Source organism: Citrus sinensis, chromosome 1 (assembly GCF_022201045.2).
Source record: "Citrus sinensis cultivar Valencia sweet orange chromosome 1, DVS_A1.0, whole genome shotgun sequence".
Lineage (NCBI taxonomy): Eukaryota > Viridiplantae > Streptophyta > Magnoliopsida > Sapindales > Rutaceae > Citrus > Citrus sinensis.
In genome coordinates, this window is record NC_068556.1 from 22,062,198 (window position 1) to 22,075,204 (window position 13,007).

General features: G+C 31.6%; 2 protein-coding genes and 1 long non-coding RNA gene across 4 annotated transcripts in view; all 3 read left to right on the forward strand.

Moving 5' to 3' along the window:
* The first annotated feature begins 1,202 nt into the window (after nt 1–1,202).
* On the forward strand, nt 1,203–3,016 carry LOC127903809 (uncharacterized). Its single transcript, XR_008056671.1, has 3 exons — nt 1,203–1,534; nt 1,812–1,875; nt 2,880–3,016. It is a non-coding gene; the product is annotated as an uncharacterized LOC127903809 (long non-coding RNA).
* Nucleotides 3,017–8,207: 5,191 nt separating this feature from the next.
* The window catches only part of LOC102613415 (uncharacterized), a 49,255-nt gene continuing 44,455 nt past the window's right edge, over nt 8,208–13,007 (forward strand). The window contains exon 1 of the mRNA XM_006489187.4: nt 8,208–8,358. Coding sequence (XP_006489250.2) covers nt 8,287–8,358 — 72 coding nt within the window. The 5' untranslated portion in view covers nt 8,208–8,286. The remainder of the gene's footprint in view (nt 8,359–13,007) is intronic.
* LOC107178436 (uncharacterized) lies at nt 8,366–10,503 on the forward strand. Of its 2 annotated transcripts, XM_052435535.1 has the most exons (4): nt 8,366–8,760; nt 9,570–9,889; nt 9,947–10,001; nt 10,202–10,503. In XM_052435535.1, the coding sequence occupies exons 1-4, from the start codon at nt 8,374–8,376 to the stop codon at nt 10,280–10,282; spliced, it is 843 nt and encodes a 280-aa protein (XP_052291495.1). In that variant the 5' UTR covers nt 8,366–8,373; the 3' UTR covers nt 10,283–10,503. The 2 variants fall into 2 exon arrangements, with proteins under 2 accessions (XP_052291495.1, XP_015389122.3); XM_015533636.3 differs by having other exon boundaries at nt 9,570–10,001.

Here is a 13,007-nt window from a genome sequence, read left to right on the forward strand (position 1 = left end):
TTTTCGGTCTCATCAAAGTTTTCAGACTCATCTACATAGTCATGGACAGATCCCTTAATGTGACGCATCATGCAATAATTTAGAAGAATGAATCTCACTTTCAATATTAATAATCACTTCATATGATTCCATATTAAATTTTTTCCTTTGATTATTAATGATATAATATGCGGACACCCTATTTTGTGAACATACTATTAAACCATGCAATTCAATAGTTAATTAAAATAACTATATTAAATTGCATGGTTTAATGACGTGTTGGATAAAATAAAATGAGCATGCTCACATTAGTACAGGACTATATGTATATATGTCTATGTATATTATCATTCTCATGTGCGGGCGCCTTCTCTTTTTTTCATACAGATAGGGATGGTAAAATTCGGATCTGGGTTTAGGCTTTCCAGTTCAGACTCGAATGATAATTTAGCATACCGAATCTGGATATAAACCCCATTTTTAGGCTCCTGATCTGGTATGGGCTCAACCCGAAAAAATCTAGATTTTTAGATTCCGGGTTCCAAACATGGATAGATGTGCCTGAAATTAAAAAAAAAAATCAACCACGTCGCTTCTGGGGCTGTTTGGCAGTTGCAGAAGGAGATAAACACAAAGTCATGGATCTCTTGAAATATATGAGGAAGATAGGGAATTGTATAAACTGGAAATAAAACCCAATGATTCCTACAACCGAAATCTCAATATAAACCAATTTTTCTTTTTTAGTACTCAAAATCTAGAAATGTAACTACCTAAACACCAAATAACACCAAAATCCACAACACCATATTTCATTTCAGAAACTATACCACAAAGACTATTATAGAACTCCATTACCGAAAGTTGGCTTTGGGACCATAAAAGAATGAATTGCTCACTTCTTCTTGGCAGCATCTGAGGCCTTGGTCTTCTTTACACCACCGATCTTCTTAGCCATGTTCTTCCTTTCCTTTAATTGCTTCCGTGACTTCTCTGCCTTGGTATCAAGTCCATTCTTGAAACTTGCAGAGAAGTGTGGCCACAACGGTGATGTTGTTTTTCTAATGATTGATGGGTGATGATCAATCGGGCGACAACGATGATGTTGAATTTGTTGAATTTTGGGGAATGAATAGGACTAGAAACGGCGGCTGTGAGATGTAGGGTTTGTTTTGTTTTTCTTATTTTTTCTTTTATACTCATAAATAATAATTAAAAATAATTAATTAAATATTAAAATAAAATAATCTAGGTCTGGGTTCTTGATATCCGGATTTACCTAAAACTGAACCTAGACTTGGATTCGACTGGGTTCATAAAATGACATGTAACATATGTATAAATTTAAAATAAGAATAAGGCGGTTAAGGATTTTGGCGGTTGAGGATTTTAAAAATAAAAGAAGAAGCTAGAAAAAACAGAGCAAAAACAGAGACACACATGGGGGAGAGAGAGAGAAGTTATCAAACCCGACTCGAAAACCCAACCCGCGAACGTGACCCGGCCAGCGTTGACTAAATTCCGATGATCATTGACCGGCAAGGGCATTTAGGTAATTTCACACTCCAAGGGTAATTTTATAATTTCTGAGCATGTGGATATTTTAGTAATTCCTGGAATTGAGGATTGGGTGTAATTACGATTCCAAGGGTAATTCGGTGATTTACGATTGCAGAGTATTTTAATAATTTACGAACTCGAGAGTATTTTAGTAATTTTATCGACATGGGAGTTGTAAATTATGGATAGATGTTCGTTTCGAGTTTATTACATAAATTTAGTCCTAATTCCAATTTACGAAAAAGAATTATGTCGTTTCCTTGACTTAGGAGGATCCGCGAGCGAGAACCGGTCCGCGGATGTGGATGATAACCGAACGTGAACACCATCAGTGTGAGTGGAATATACAAAACCTATTTTCATAGTTAATTATGATGGTAAAGCATGTTTGCGAAATAAGTATTTTAAATTCTCTGATTTAATGATTTCCTCGAAATAGATTTTATTCACGCATTGGTACATTATTAAAATGTTTGGTTAACGATTTTGCGTATCGACTTTGAATAAGTGTGATAGTATTTTAAAGATAAGAAAAGTGGATTCAAATGTGGTATGATTTAAAGTATGGTTAAAAAGTATGTGAATATGAGTGAAATGATTGTTTTAAAAATCATTAGACAGTACCCTTCCCCTCCAGATACAACGATACATATGTGATGAGATAGAGGCCTTTGGGACCCGTCTGAACACACATGGAGACTTTGGGTCGTGTGTTTGGGCGCTTTTGCCTTTTGGGGGCATATGCATGTGCTATGATGATTACAGATATACAGATATGAGATATAGACAGATATTGAGATACAGATGATACGAATGAGATACAGGCCTTTGGGACCCGTCTGAGTACACACAAAGGCTTTTGGACGTGTGCTTGGGCGCTTTTGTCCTTTGGGGACTAAATTATGCATGCACATATATGATGAGACATGATGAGATATGAGATGATATTTCTCTGTCTATCCGTGTAGCTCTGCGGTACCCAGATAGTACGTCATTGCCTGTCCGTTGAGGTTCGAATACAACGAGATTATTTCCCTGGGTACTTGTTTAGTGATGATTTTTCAGATTTGTGTATTCTATATGATATTGTGATATGATTTCCATGATTATTTAGTGCGATAATATATATGCTTTTCATGGTTAGTAATCTAATTTAAATGTTAAATGATTTATTACTGGTTTCTCGCATATAGTTTGATGAAATCGTGTTTGAAAATGATATGATTATTTCTTTTAAAGTAATAATTAATTTTCAAAAACTGATATCCACTCACTGATCTCACTGAGTTTTAAACTAATCCCATTTTTATTATATTTTCTCCCCCCCCCCCCACCAGGAGGTTGCATGTACACTAGACCGACCCAGCGACTGTAAATATATTTTGAGTCTTGGCCACGTGATGGTGTTAGAAGATATAGATGTTTTTGTTAGGGCATCTCAGTTATCTCAATCTTTTGGGATTGTATAATTTTGTTATATTATTCTTTTGGGATTAAAAATAAATTGAAATATTAATATTAGTTACAATATTATTTTTTTTAGACTCTGGAGATATCTTGAGTGAAATTCAGTGTTTTGGTTGAGGATGTTGAACGTTGGAGTTTGTTGTATATTGAATTATTTTGGGAGTATTTTACATATTTGTAGATTGGGAGTGTTATATATATAAAGGGGACTCTGCCGAATTTTCGATAAAATCCTTACTAATAGAATTATTATCAAGTCCGTTTTGATGAGACTAGATTGACTCACCCGGGGGGATTCGGTGCGGGTCGTTTCATGACATCCAAATACCAGATATATTTTGCTACGGTATGGGTTGAACCCGACCCCGATTTTTCGGGTTCATCCGGATCCAGGTTATTCTACTATCCCCAAACACAGCATGCTGTTAAGTCTTGCAATTTAATAAAGTTATTTTTGAATGTACTATAAAATTGTGCGGTTTAATAGCGTTACACTTTCACTCTATTAAACTTTGTGGTTTAAAGGTGTAACCGCATGAAAAAAGTGAGGCCCCGCACTAGAGAATAACTATATGCGTGCGCTTGTTTGTGTGATTGACGTGTGCAGCATTGTCGTTGCAATACTTGGAAACTCCTTGGTGGGATACCAAAAAAAAAAAATATATCAGCATGGACCAACAACCCAAGTTCCCATCGTAGCCAAATATATATTATGGTCGAAATAAGTACACCTGAGTTGACGAAGCGATCGACGACCTTACTTTGTGCATAAAACTTTTTAGAGAGAATATACAAAATAGAAATTTCATTCTTATTCAAAGCTCAAATGCCCAATTTATAGATTACATAAAAGGAACATAATCATTCACTATAAATCGAGGATTTCTTCTATATTTTGATACCATATTGGCCATGATACTTGACATCTGTACATGTCACAATGCCAATAATAGTTGCCACATTTATATGCATGATATTACCTTGGTTTTGATTTATAATGGGGTTGACTGAGAAAGATATTTAGGATCTTAGTGATCTTTATTAGTGCATACTTGTAGTTTATTGTGCATGCTATGTATAATTTTTTTAGTACATACTTTTACTATTAAACTACAGTCTATTGTTATAGAGACCCATGTTTTTCTGTAAACAATCCATGATAGTGTTCAAAAATATTCTTTTGTTAGTTAAAAGGAAAGAAAAGTAAGGGTATTATTATAAAATGAATGAAAATTAAGGGTAGGGATGTAATATATTTAATAGCAGTGATATCTTAAACTGACCGCTATCAAATAACTTTTATTCTCAGCTGAAGTAACAGTAGAACTAGCGAAGCACGAGTTTATCCAGGCTCATGTAATGGTGCTTATGTAACTATGTAATTTCACATTTATAATATTGTGTATTCACAGATTTTTGTGGATTTACAAAAATAAATTCATACCCAATCTAATCCACCAATCCACATATCAAATTTTTATGAATCAGATAGATTAAGGAGATTAGATTAGATTCTGAACACCCCTATCGCCGACCGTGAGAGAGAAAGTGGTAAAGTAGGAAACCCGAGAGATTGAGTGCTAAAGTAAGAAAATTATAAATTAAAAATAGCGAAACTTCCTCGCTGGTCACCCAACAAAAAGAAACTTTAATGCCTAAACTAAGTACTCACTAGAGTATCACTGTTACGACGAAAATGAATGAAGCCAATATTTGCAACACTATTCAGATTTACTTTAAAATTGGAAATAATATAGATAGGTAAAGACTACACACTAGATATATTTCATGCTAGATGTTTGTTAATTATTTGAAATCTATGTATATTAGTATGTTTAGATTTTATTAGAAATTGGAGCCTTAATGTGTCCACACGACTACAGCTATATATATATATATATATCTTATATGTAGTGGGGTAGCCGACGTGCCAAGGTCCGGTGATTGGGAAGATTATAATAATAAATCAATACAAATATTGCCAACGAATTATTGCGTGCCAACGCTCCAAGGCATCATCTGTCGGCAATCATTAATAAAAGACGAACTTTAACAATAGAGTTTGCTTTTTTTCTTTTAAAATATTGTTTTTATTTGGAAAATGCGGTAAAAACTGCAAAATGTGGATTCTAAAACATTAGTTTACTAGAAAATAGAACCGCGCTTCATGCGGCTTTGAAAAAAAAATAATATTATCCTTTTTTCTTACTTTACACTTGATGAAACTAATAAAAAATATGAATTGATTTTTTTTAAGATGAGGCAGCTTTATAAAAAATAAAAAAAGCTATTAGCCAGCAATACAAATAAAGAAGTAACGCAAGATAAAGAATAAAATGAGAGAATATATTATAGAGTGATTTTATTCATTCCAATTGTGTGTGTACAAAACAAAAAGATGAGCTCTCCTTTTATAGTTACATAATCACTCCATGAAATTAATGAAAATTATGGATCATAATTCCTTGTGAGATAGTGAGAGTTACAAGGAAGCTAAATGTTGCTAATGGGAGATAGTGGGGAGACTAAGAGATATATATTATGAACATCTACATTTATTTTAATAAATTCATAACACTCCACATTGGATGTTTATTACAAAGAATATGCCTCATTAAAATCTTTACATAATTGTTATTGTGTAATAACAATCAAATTAATTATGAGAAGATGAAAAACCAAATTAAAAAAAAATTTCTCTATTTATTAGATAATAGAGAATATATAAAGATGAGATATTATGATGCCACATCACCTCCTCAAGTCCCAACTTTATATAGATATATAGATAGATAGATTTTTAATATTTTGTAATGTAATTATTTTTTAATCTCAACCAATATATTAGATAATAGAGAATATAAAAAGATGAGAAATAATGATGCCACAAATCTTAAATATTTAATGTTTATGGAGTTTGAATAAGCTAAAATGCATTAAACAAAAGATTGAATAATTAAATATGGGATTATGACATTAAAATTGGACTCTAATAGAATTATTAAGGGAAGATGAAGGAACCTTCCTTCATATATTAATATTAATTAATTGATGTATTTTAAGCTACTAAAATTTAATTGTTGGCATAATAAAATAAATGAATGTTTCAAAACTTATAATTAATTGTTATTAATGGTTACATATTGTTGAATTTAAATAGAAAGAGGAAAAGACATGTAATCATTTATAATCTAATAATTATTTTCTATCTTTATATTTTGTAATGTAATTATTTTTTAATTTCAACCAATTTATTAGATAATTGAGAATATGAGATGATGAGAAATGGTGATGCCACATCACCTCCTCAAGCCCCAACTTTATATATATATATAGATATATAGATTGATATATTTAAGCCACTAAAATTTAATTGTTGGCATAATAAAATAAATAAATGTTTCAAGATTTATAATTAATTATTATTAATGGTTACATATTATTGAATTTAAATAGAAAGAGGAAGAGATATGTAATTTTTTATAATTTAATAATTATTTTTATTTTTAATATTTTATAATGTAATTATTTTTTTAATATCAACCAATTTATTAGATAATAGAAAATACAAGAAGATGAGAAATAGTAATGTCACATCACCTCCTCTAATCCCAACTTTATATATATATATATATATATATATATAGATATATAGATAGATGGGTGGCTCACATCCATGCCACATACTTTATTAATTTCTGTCTTGACGTTTGAACTTTTGTGTGGTAAACGCTGAAAGATGTTTGAACTTTTGACGTTTGAACTTTTGAACTTTTTAGTTTAAAGAATTAGTCTTCAAGTTTGAAACGCTAAAAAATGCTTTGTATGTTAGTTCAAAGTTCAAACCCGCGTAGACCGCATAAGGTTCATCTTTAATATATTGAAAATTTCTCTTTTCACCCTTATAATCGGAACTAATTATTGAGTCAGTCTTTATATTTTTAAAGACTGACTAATGGTCCTTGTCAATGTCATATACTTGTTTCCATTAAAGTTCATTTTGGACAAAACTCAAATTGAATTTTTAGCCCCTTACCTTTCTTAAGATTCCAACTTGAGTGCCAACCAAAATAAAGTTATTTAAAAGCTGCTTGATTACGTCTTTGGAGACCCATTAAAATTTAGTCAGATAATTTTTCACCTATTATATGTTAGAATGTTTTTTTAAAGTTATAAGTTATATAAGACGAAACTACTAGTTTACCCTAGAGAAATTAAAACATACATATATGAAAGTAAAAACACAAATATTTTGAGTAATATTTTTTAAAAATAAAGATATTAATTATGTAATTAATTCAAACTATAGGTATTACAAGAACATTTAACTTTAACATATCCATAATTTTACATTTTTTAAAATCTTTTAAACAGTCATTGATACCTTGTAGCGATAACAACTTATATACTATAAGTATAATATGCACCGTAGCCTATAACAAAAAATCTTTGTTATAATGTTACAAAACCCGTTAACGCCAACAAATGTGAAGACTCTCCAGTTTCTCCTCTTTGCTTCTTGAAACCTTTAAAATTTGACTATCATTTCCCTTTGGTGTGTACAATGCCAAAAATGCTAATTTAATTGATTGATTAAAAATGAAAGTTGAATTCTCTCGGGGCATGCATCTTCTATTTATGTCACAAATATATCGTCATCATATAGTTCACCACTTCTTAATCCACGATTAATTACTATTAATTAAGGAAACAACAATATGTTTATCATAATCTTCTATGCAGACTCGCTTCCAAATACATGACTATTAGCGTATTTTCAAAAATTAATTAAAAGAATTTAATTACAGTATTCTGGGGTCAAGAAGATTTATTTTAATCATGCAGACATGAAAGTTAGAGAAATATAAATGGAAAATGATTACACTCCTCTGTTGTTTGTTAAAGTTAATCATTTTTTCCTCTTGTTTTAAAATTCATCAAAATTTTCTTATAATTAGAAAAAATAACTTTCAACTTTTTGTATTTTACTAATTTACCCTTAAAATCCGACGTATGATTACTTTTTATTAATTTCAGCAATTAATTATCCATTAAAAAATTAATCATAAGTCTGAAGTTAAGAGAAACTGTTAATAACTGAGGTTTTTTTTTTAAAGTTTTTAAATATGAAAGAGAAGAGGTTAATTTACTGAAACATGAAGGGGGCGGGGGGGCGGTTGAGGAGGTTTTAATCATTTTTCCTAAGACGTAATCAATTATAAAAAGGTCTTCACTCCTCACAAACTCTGGCAAATTAAGCAAAAAAAAGAAACAGCAATGGAGGCGTTGAGCAAGGTTGCTTTAGCGTATTATAATTCTGGAACCGATGAAGAAAGACGTTTATTCAACCTATTTTTCCTATCAATGGATCAAGATGGAAACGGTAGGGTGAGTTACAGGGAGTATTCAGATTTCATGTCGCTGGAAGCACATGATGATAACATGCGTACTCGTGACTTCTTCAATCAACTAGACATCGATAGAAGCGGAGGTTTAGATTTTAAGGAAGTGTTGACTCTCTACTATATACTGAAAAGTGGAAGGCCAATTTGCGGCCAGTGCAAAATCTTCATAACCAATGAGTATTTCACTTGCATGAGCTGCTTTGAACCCCAGACAGCTGCTTACAGTATCTGCCTGGAATGTTTCTGCGATAAAGGGCGTCACGATCACAATCATGGCCGTTCGCATTTTGTGGATAATTTTTCGTTGCTTGAGTCTTTGAGGAAGAAACCTTTACCCAATCATCAGGTATTTATTATTATTATATTATTATTATGAGTAAATATTAGTTTTGTCTCTATATTTTGATATTAGGTGTCTATTTAGCTCTTATATTTAAAAAAAAAATCTTAAAATACTGTTACTAGTATACCCTTATCTTTTCCTTATTTTTAATGATAATATCCATGCAATAATATTTTTGGTGATGCTAACGAAAAGAAAAAAAAAGTTAATTTATTAAATTAACATTAAAAGTAAAATAAAAATTAACATTAAAAGTAAAATAAATTTTTTTATTATTTTACTTTTAGGATTAATTAGGTAATATAATTTTTTTTACAATTATTAACAAGATATTAAATGTAGCTTTAAGTTGGTAATTTATTTATTTATAAATATTTATTAGAGATTATTGCAAGTGTCTGAAAAATATCAATTTCTTTAGACAGATAATTATTGGTAATTTGCTAATTAACTTTTTTTATAGATTAATTAATTAATTTTTTTAGATTGTTGCAAGAGTATTATTGGAAAACTAAAGAAAAATATGAGAAAATGTTATATATTTATTAGTAGGAGTATCTTTTAGTATTTTTTTAAAATATAGAATTGAATGTCTTTTTTTTATCTCGTATAATGGGTGCCATCTATTCGAAGCAAAAGTAGTTGAAGCCGAAGGCGAAACAAAGCCCTCTAAGCCCAAAACAAGGGGGTTGACACTTAATTCAAAATATAACGCACTAAAAAAACATTCACCTATATACTAATTGAAGATTTTAATTTTTGAAATTAATTGCCTATTTATAAAACTTGTATTGACCTGCAATTGATTGCAGTCAATGTTCAGAAGCATCAGCACCCAAGGGATTGCCACGAGTCAGCCCGATCATTCAGAAAGTCCTTCAACGTTCAGAAGCATCAGCACCCAAGGAACTACCACGAGTCGGCCCGAACATTCAGATAGTCCTTCAATGTTCAGAAGCATCAGGACCCCCACGAGTAGACCCGATCATTCAGGAAGCATCAGGACCCCCACGAGTCGGCCCGATCATTCAGGAAGCATCAGGACCCCCACGAGTCGGCCCGAACATTCAGAAAGGCCTTCAATGTTCAGAAGCATCAGGACCCCCACGAGTCGGCCCGATCATTCAGAAAGGCCTTCAATGTTCAGAAGCATCAGGACCCCCACGAGTCGGCCCGATCGTTCAGAAAGTCCTTCAAATCTTGCAGTTGTTCCTTACAATTCAAATACCCCAGTCGTGGGAAGGGTGAGTTTGACCAAACTTTAATTAATTAATTTTGAATAATTACTCGATTATTTAATTTGGTGCATAGCATTTTTATAAATTTGGATATAGTGCTGAGGAGCCGTGTTGATTTTTATATATTCTGGGAGTGAATTTCTTGTTGATCTATCTAAAGTCTGATAGTGAATTTCTTCATGTTAAAATTATTTATTGATTTCTAGTTTCCATGGCAAGTCGCACTTAGAGTTTTCGAAGCTGCACTTCCCATTGCAAATATTATTGCCGCTTGTTCAATTATGTGAGGCTTGCACACTTCAAATATATTCACAGAAGGAGGCTGCAGTCGTACATCCTAGCTATCCTGAAGATGAAGAATATATCAGCTGTGTGCAATGTTTAGATTTCTTGATGTATGTTTTCAAGTTAATTTGGCTTTAGCGTGCGGGTATGTTTTTTTTATTACGCAAGATTATTGCTCAAGAGCACAACTCATATTATATGAATTACAATTGATATTTACAAATCAGATTATTACTGGAACTAATTTACATCAATTTTTATGAAGTCCGCCCAGATTTTTATCCTCTTTAATATTTAAGGGAAGTCTACTCCAGTCACATTTTAAAAGGAAAAAGATTGTCTTCATTCAAATTGAGGAAGAAAATTAAAGCTCCACAATGCAATGTGGGGGTTCGAACCCATGACCACGAACCCACGACTTCACGTACATGCGGCTGTTTTTTAGTTTAACTTTTGTCTCTGTTTTTATTTTTGGTACTCCATTTTGGGTATGAAGGGCTGCGTGAATTCACTTTCATATTTCAATAAAATTTAAGATTAAACTCATTGGTATATTTATAAAAGACATTTATATATTTATAAAAGACTATTTGCTTCAATAGTTAATTAATAGTTATTATATATATATAACCAGAAGCTAGCTAGCTCTCAGGAATTAATCAAACTTAGGTTTACCGTAATTAATTTGCATTGCAAAATGATATAAGTGTCTGAAGAAAATTAACTTATAATTTCCATCTGATTAGGAGCAGAGGGTGCTTAAGACTAGCAGTGACAAGGCACCTGCAAGCTTTAAAAAAATTTTGAAATTTTTAAAGGAAATATAAAAAAATACTGATTTGGCCCCTACACAATTAATTTGTAAACTTTATATATATGATGAAAATGGAGCTTTATATTTTGTGAAACAAAGTTGAAGTTGCCTAATTGTTTGATATTTATCTATTATTTTTTTTTAAAGGGTTTGATCTTTATTTTGGTATTTCCTTTTTCATCCTAATAAAATAGCAAATAGCTTTTTAAAATTTTGATGAAGTTAAGACCTATCTCTTTGATCTTTATTTTGTTAATTACTTTTTTATTTTATTCTTTATTTGTAACACTAGCCTCAATTATTAATCAAAATCTCCAAATTAAAATTACTACAGTTACAAGCAAAATTTATAAATTTTCAGGATTACACCATAGCTATAGATGAAAAAACCATCTAAAATCCATCCCCTATTGCTACTTGTTTGAATTTAGCTCCCTCGAGATTTACTCTGAGCTCTACCCCTACAACTAATAACAAACCTATATGGTAATTAATTAATTTCTATCATTTTCATCGAGATGCCTTTTTATTTCTATGCTCTAAACCAAAAAATGCTGCAATATTAAATCAATTATTCAAATAAAAATAGAAAGGAGAATGAATAACTAGTTAGAGACCAAATTAATTAAATAAACAAAGTCAAACTGTAGCTGTTTGTATGTTCTTGATCAAAAGATGAAATTTGATGAAAAGCATTTTATTAAGGACATTATCGCCAATAATCAACGTCTGAATTATCTAAAGCGATGGGCAAGGAGATAATCTTGGGTCGTTTAACAAACTGAAAAAATGCAATAAGGCCGTATTGGACTCAATAATCACTTGGAAGCCTCTTGAGTCTTTCTCTAAATCTTGCTCAATGTTGTCACCTAACTTAATATTTACCGTAAGGTCTTCTTCTAGAACAGTTCTCTAGCTTCAATATAGAGATTGATAGAACCGTAACAACCATACTGTTAAAATCAATGCTCAAATCAAGATTGGACTTTACCCCTTCCTTTGCAATTTCAGACGTCTCTCTAATTACTTCCTGATCGACATTTGAAATCTCATGTTGTCATGGACCTGTCCAATTACCTTCTTGGAGACATTTCTGGCCATGTTCTCACGCAATTTTGAGGTTGCATTGTCAATGAATTTCTTCGCAAGCTTATCCAAATGCTTTTTAAATTCTTCCCAAAGTTGGCATTCAACTTCTGTTGCTAAAGAGGCGGCATACACTAAGGTATAGTTGGAGTGCAAAGGCATTCGATCTCTTATATGTGTTAGCACTAACATCCTCTACAAATTTCAAAGCTAAAACTTTTCAGTCTCATCAAAGTTTTCAGACTCATCTACATAGTCATGGACAGATCCCTTAATGTGACGCATCAAGCAATAATTTAGAAGAATGAATCTCACTGTCAGTCTTAATAATCACTTCATATGATTCCATATTAAATTTTTTTCTTTGATTATTAATGATATAAGATGCAGACACCCTATTTGGTGGACATACTATAAAACGCCATGTAGTTCAATAGTTAATCAAAATAATTGTATTAAATTGCATGATTATATAACGTGATAGATGAAAAAACAATGAGGGCGCTCACATTAATAAAGGACTATATACAGGTATGTACACATATATATCTGTGTATATATTATCATTCTCAAGTGCTGGCGCCCTCTCTTTTTTTCATGCAGATAGGGATGGCAAAATTCGAATCCGAGTTTAGGCTTTTCAGTTCCGAACTCGAATGATAATTTAGCATACCGAATTTGGATATAAACCCCATTTTTAGGCTCTTGATCCAGTATGGGCTCAACCTGAAAAAATTTGGATTTCTAGATTCCGGGTTCCAAACGCGGATCGAAGTACTGAATGCCCAAAATTAAAAAACAAATCAAGCATTCCGCTTTTGTGCTGT